Here is a 5,092-nt window from a genome sequence, read left to right on the forward strand (position 1 = left end):
ATAGTAATGACTTACTCTTTACATATGACCTATCCATTATAAACCCCCGTGTACTCTTATACACACATCTCATCTTACATATCAATACAATACAGAATTTTATACAATCTCTCTTACTTCTAGCACATCAAATGGATGTTTTCTAACACACCCAATTAACAACCTTTCTATTTCGCAGTTAATGTCAACCTTAATATGGTAATTTAAAATTACAACTCGACTAGAACTTGTTTTGACATCAAATATTGTCAATTACAAATTTATATCTCACATGTCCATCACCCCAACACCTCATATATAAAATGATATTACGCGGAGCTTAGTAATGAAAATTGATGAAGTATCAAGTTCATTGTAAAAAAAGGAAATGTATATATTTTATGTACCGACCAATACAATGTGCATCCAATGCATGTTTTCGGGTTGGTTGGCGAAGTCACTTGTATATAATTGCTCTCATAAAATAAATTGATAACATTCGAATTAATTGTGCATCTAATCTGCTTTTTTCTAAACATTGGTACAATTATTACTAAATAGTGTTACCAAAACCCTTTATTATTTTGTTGGTAAAAATGAGTTGAATTCATATACAGTGAAGCTATTAATGGATCCATCAGCCTCTCCATCAAACCATTCATGGCCCTCATCCATCTATCTCCTTTCAATGTCAAATCTACAGAAGTTTTAAATCTTCAGCAGCTTATGACCACCAAACTTTTATTTAATGACTATAGTGTGTGTGTATGTAAAACTAGTATAGATTAAAAATCTGAATTCAGCCTTGTAATGGAAGCTTTAAAAAGGAAAATCTTACATGGTGTCATTTCTGAAATTTAGTAAGACTTTTTTGGGCAGATGATTTAATAAGACTTGATTAATTTTCCCAAACTATTTAAAACTACAAATCATGAAGTGCATTTAAACACTACCCCATTTGCATTATCATCCAGTCCTTTGAGATAGAGAGAGAGAAAGGGAGGGGGAGAGAGAGATGGCCTCACTAGATCCTCCCAATTCACCTCCAAATCCATCTTTCTCAATAAGAGGAAGAACCCACACCACCAAATTATTGAGAAGCATTTCCACCAAAGAATCATCTTTCTCTGAAACCCCATGGACACCTCCTCGCTTGAGCTCACCTTCTCTCCCAAGTCCATGTCTCCACAGCTCCCAACCATCCTCTCCTCGCCTTTCCTTCACAACACTAACAACCCCTGCAGCCTCGAAGCAGCTTGATGACCTTCACACCACCTACAGATGCATCTCTTCTGTCCTCAAAAAGGACGGCCAGATCCTCTCCGTCGACGCCTCCAACGGCTTTGTTTACACCGGCTCGGAGAGCAACGTCGTCAGGGTTTGGAGGTTGCCGGAATTCACCGAATGCGATCAACTCAAGACCCGGACATGCATGGTGGTTGCTCTAGAGGTGTCAAACGATAGGGTTTATGCAGCCTATGCAGACTGCAAGATTAGGGTTTGGCGCCGGACGTGGGAAGGAGTCATGAAGCATGTTCGGCTATCGACCATTCCGAGGACCGGAAGTTATGTCCGGAACTACATATCCGGCAGGGACAAGATGGTAATCTCCAATATGGTTTTAATTAATTGCATTGATTAGTCTTTTTTTTTTTTTTTTTTTGCATTAATCTATATAGTTAGGTGACCACTTATTACTTAATTCGATGATATATTCTGTATTAAATTTGCAAAAATACCATACGTAGAAAATTTAGAAACAATTTAAGTAATTTCTTATTTTTTTCATGAATATGTTGCATGAAAAAAGAAGATATTTTTTTATTTAAATATTTTATTAATTTTTCATGAATATATTGTATGATAAAAAGGTACTTTTTTTTACGGTAAAAAAGTTTGACACTTTTATAAAAACTTTTATTATAAATAGTAAAGTTTTAGTAATAAATTAATCATTTTAGAAAATAGTAGTTACGATTTTAATTTTTTTCCCCATTTTTATGATAAATTGACACTAATATAAAATTAAGATAAATAATATTAGATAAGAGAAAAGATAATAAAAATAATTTATTAAGAATGAAAAATTTAATAAGAAAAGTGTAAAATTGCCTTTTATAATCGGTTTGTCCTTAATTACAATAAATTATTAATTAATTGATTTGCGTGGGGAAAATTAGTTCAAGATTTATTATTATTATTATTATTTTTATTTACACTTTACCCTTAAAACTACCAATATTTTTTGTAAGTTTCTTGTTATTATTTCTTTCTGACATAATTATTAATGTATCAATACTTATAGCAAGTCATAATAATTTCGACCATATCATCCCTACTTACATTAGATGGAGATTTCTAATGAAAAATGATGAAGTAATTAACAAGTTCATTATAAAAAATAAAAAATAAAAAACAAAAAAACATTGCATACAATAGATGTTTTTTTCTTTAGTAAACATCGGAAAGTTATTACTAAATGGTGTTACCAATTAAAACCCCCGTATCTCTTTTTGATGTCAAATCTACAGAAGCTTAATGGTGCATGGAAGAATTTTCCAGTCTTATATTAATATAGGCACCAACCTACCATTTAAAGACTGAAGAACTCTTCAGTACTCTTATATTAATGAGCACCAAACTTTTATTTAAGGGGTTGTCTATATATAATACTAGTACATACAAATTTTTTTTGCTTCAGCCTTATAATTGAACCACCCAACTACCCAATAAAAGCATTGATCTGTTAGAACATGCATGGCTTGGGCAGAGACACACATATGATACCTATATATATATATATATATATATATATATATATATATATATACCTTTTTTTTTACCTCCAAATACTCATTTATAAAATTATAAACATACTTAGAAATTTAATGATTTTTTTTTTTTTTTAGAAAGAAATGTAGTACCGCGCCACAACTTTCGGTTAAGTATAAATGATACTTACCAACACAATTGAAGCCTAGTGATATCCATATAGGGATAAAGTGGCTGTGTGAGCATGCACAGACCCATGTAGAGACCAGTGGGGGCATTCGCTTCTACTGAAATATATATATATTGCATTACGTATCTATAAATTTTGCAAAATATTGACAAAGTCCCACTAAGATTAAGAAAAAACTTCCTTGGCACACCCTCGCAACAAAGCTTTTGGGTTGGTCCATGTACGCGAGTGAGTGTGTTTATTGATATTGAAAAAAAAAAAAAAAAAAAAGGTATAAATGATATATATATATATATATATATATATTTTTAGTAAGGATACAAACTTTATGCAATTGTAATAAATAGTGTTCAACAGTCAATCTTTGTCAATAAGAATAAAAATACAATTTTTCATCTATATTTTCACAATAACAAAAATTGATAATAACTTTTATATATTTATATATTTTAACTTTTTTAGTAGATGGCAATAAGTTTGATTATGTTGTAATAGTTTCTACTTGGCAAATAATTGTCATTAAAAAATGTTTTGATGAATTTATTAACAGATGAAGCATTTGGGGCCCATATCATCTCTGGCAATCAATGTATCAGATGACATTTTGTACTCAGCTTCCCTTGATAAAACAGTGAAAGTATGGCGAATTTCTGACCACAAATGCATCGAGACCATCCAAGCCCATCAGGCGCCCATCAACGCCATTGTGGTGGCCGACGACGGCGTACTCTTCAGTGCCTCCGACGACGCCACGGTCAGGGTTTGGCGTCGCAACTTCTGTAACGGAGACCGACCCCACTCGCTCACCGTGACCCTACCGGCGAAGAACTCACCCGTCAAAACCCTAACCCTAACCCAAGACAGTGGTGTCCTCTACGGTGGGTGCACGGATGGGTACATACATTATTGGCTAAAGGGTTGGTTTTCGGGGCAATTGCAATATGGTGGTGCACTTCAGGGTCACACCCATGCTGTGATGTGCTTAGCCAGTGTGGCTAACTATTTGGTCAGCGGCTCGGCTGACTCGACGGGTAGGGTCTGGGTTCGTGACCCAGATGGTGCACACATGTGCATTGCGGTCTTACAAGGTCATAGAGGGCCCATTAGGTGCGTGACTGCCTTTTCTGGGCGCGTGACGGATGAGAGTGAGGATGGTTGTACGGTCTGCACCGGGAGTCTTGATGGGGTGCTTAAGGTGTGGCGCGTGAGGCACACGAACAGTGCGGGTCGGAGCTCCACCCAAAATGGTTCTGAATATTTTGATCTGAAATAGTTGTTTTTTCTTTTTGTGTTTTGTGTTGCAAGTGTACAGTGTAATTATTTTGTGGATTGTGATAGATTTTTGCAGTTAATTATGAGTACTTAGATACACTAATAATCCATTAATAGAATAATTAGTGCAAAATGAGAAAAGCATGTCCAATGTTTTTTTTAAGGTATATAAATCCATGAAGTTTGAAAAAATGATCAAAAAAAGGTTTGATGTTATTATTTGGTTACAAATTTAGTCATGTGCACATGATATTTTTAAGAAGAAAATTCCAAAAATATCATTTTCTCTTCCAATAATCTCATTATATATAAGACGAAAAAGAAAAAAAAAAAAAAAAAAAAAAGGGACACTTTAGTCTTTTCAACTTTCGTACCATTGTTCGCTAAAAAAATTGGATGTTAGAGATTTTTCAAAATGTATAAGGGTTATACACTCTATATGCATATCATATGAGTGTTTTTCTCTCTCGACCCGAATAATTATGAGTTTGATACACTAATATTTCATTCCATAATCTTTGAACAAAAAATGATACGTTTAGGAATTCGAAAATGTTGAATAGAGAATATGAGTGTGTGTAAATTACACACATGATGTTAATGTGATGTCATATGGTAGGGACTAACACCTTCATTCACACAATACCTAGTCACCAACCTTCGAGAATGTATCATTTTTCTTAATTTTTTGCCATCTAAATTTAATAATTTTGATAATCAATGAATATAGTTTGCGGTGACCAAATAACAGGGCCAATTCTAATGTAATATTTATCAATGAGGAAGGTGGGAGAAGTAAATTGGTCACGAATCTAATATGTGAGGGTGACTTAGGACGAGTCCACATATAAGTACTAGGAAGTTTTAATCTGCCGATGA

General features: G+C 33.8%; 1 protein-coding gene across 1 annotated transcript; it reads left to right on the forward strand.

Annotated features, from left to right (window-relative positions):
* The first annotated feature begins 922 nt into the window (after positions 1 to 922).
* LOC132285924 (protein JINGUBANG-like) lies at positions 923 to 4,296 on the forward strand. The gene is made up of 2 exons (XM_059788161.1): positions 923 to 1,582; positions 3,492 to 4,296. Exons 1-2 carry the CDS (start codon positions 995 to 997, stop codon positions 4,212 to 4,214), a joined length of 1,311 nt encoding a protein of 436 aa, XP_059644144.1. The 5' UTR covers positions 923 to 994; the 3' UTR covers positions 4,215 to 4,296.
* Positions 4,297 to 5,092: the final 796 nt, after the last annotated feature.

Source organism: Cornus florida, unplaced genomic scaffold (genome assembly GCF_030987335.1).
Source record: "Cornus florida cultivar Cherokee Brave unplaced genomic scaffold, ASM3098733v1 CherokeeBrave_3.0.0_Hap2_Chr11, whole genome shotgun sequence".
NCBI lineage: Eukaryota > Viridiplantae > Streptophyta > Magnoliopsida > Cornales > Cornaceae > Cornus > Cornus florida.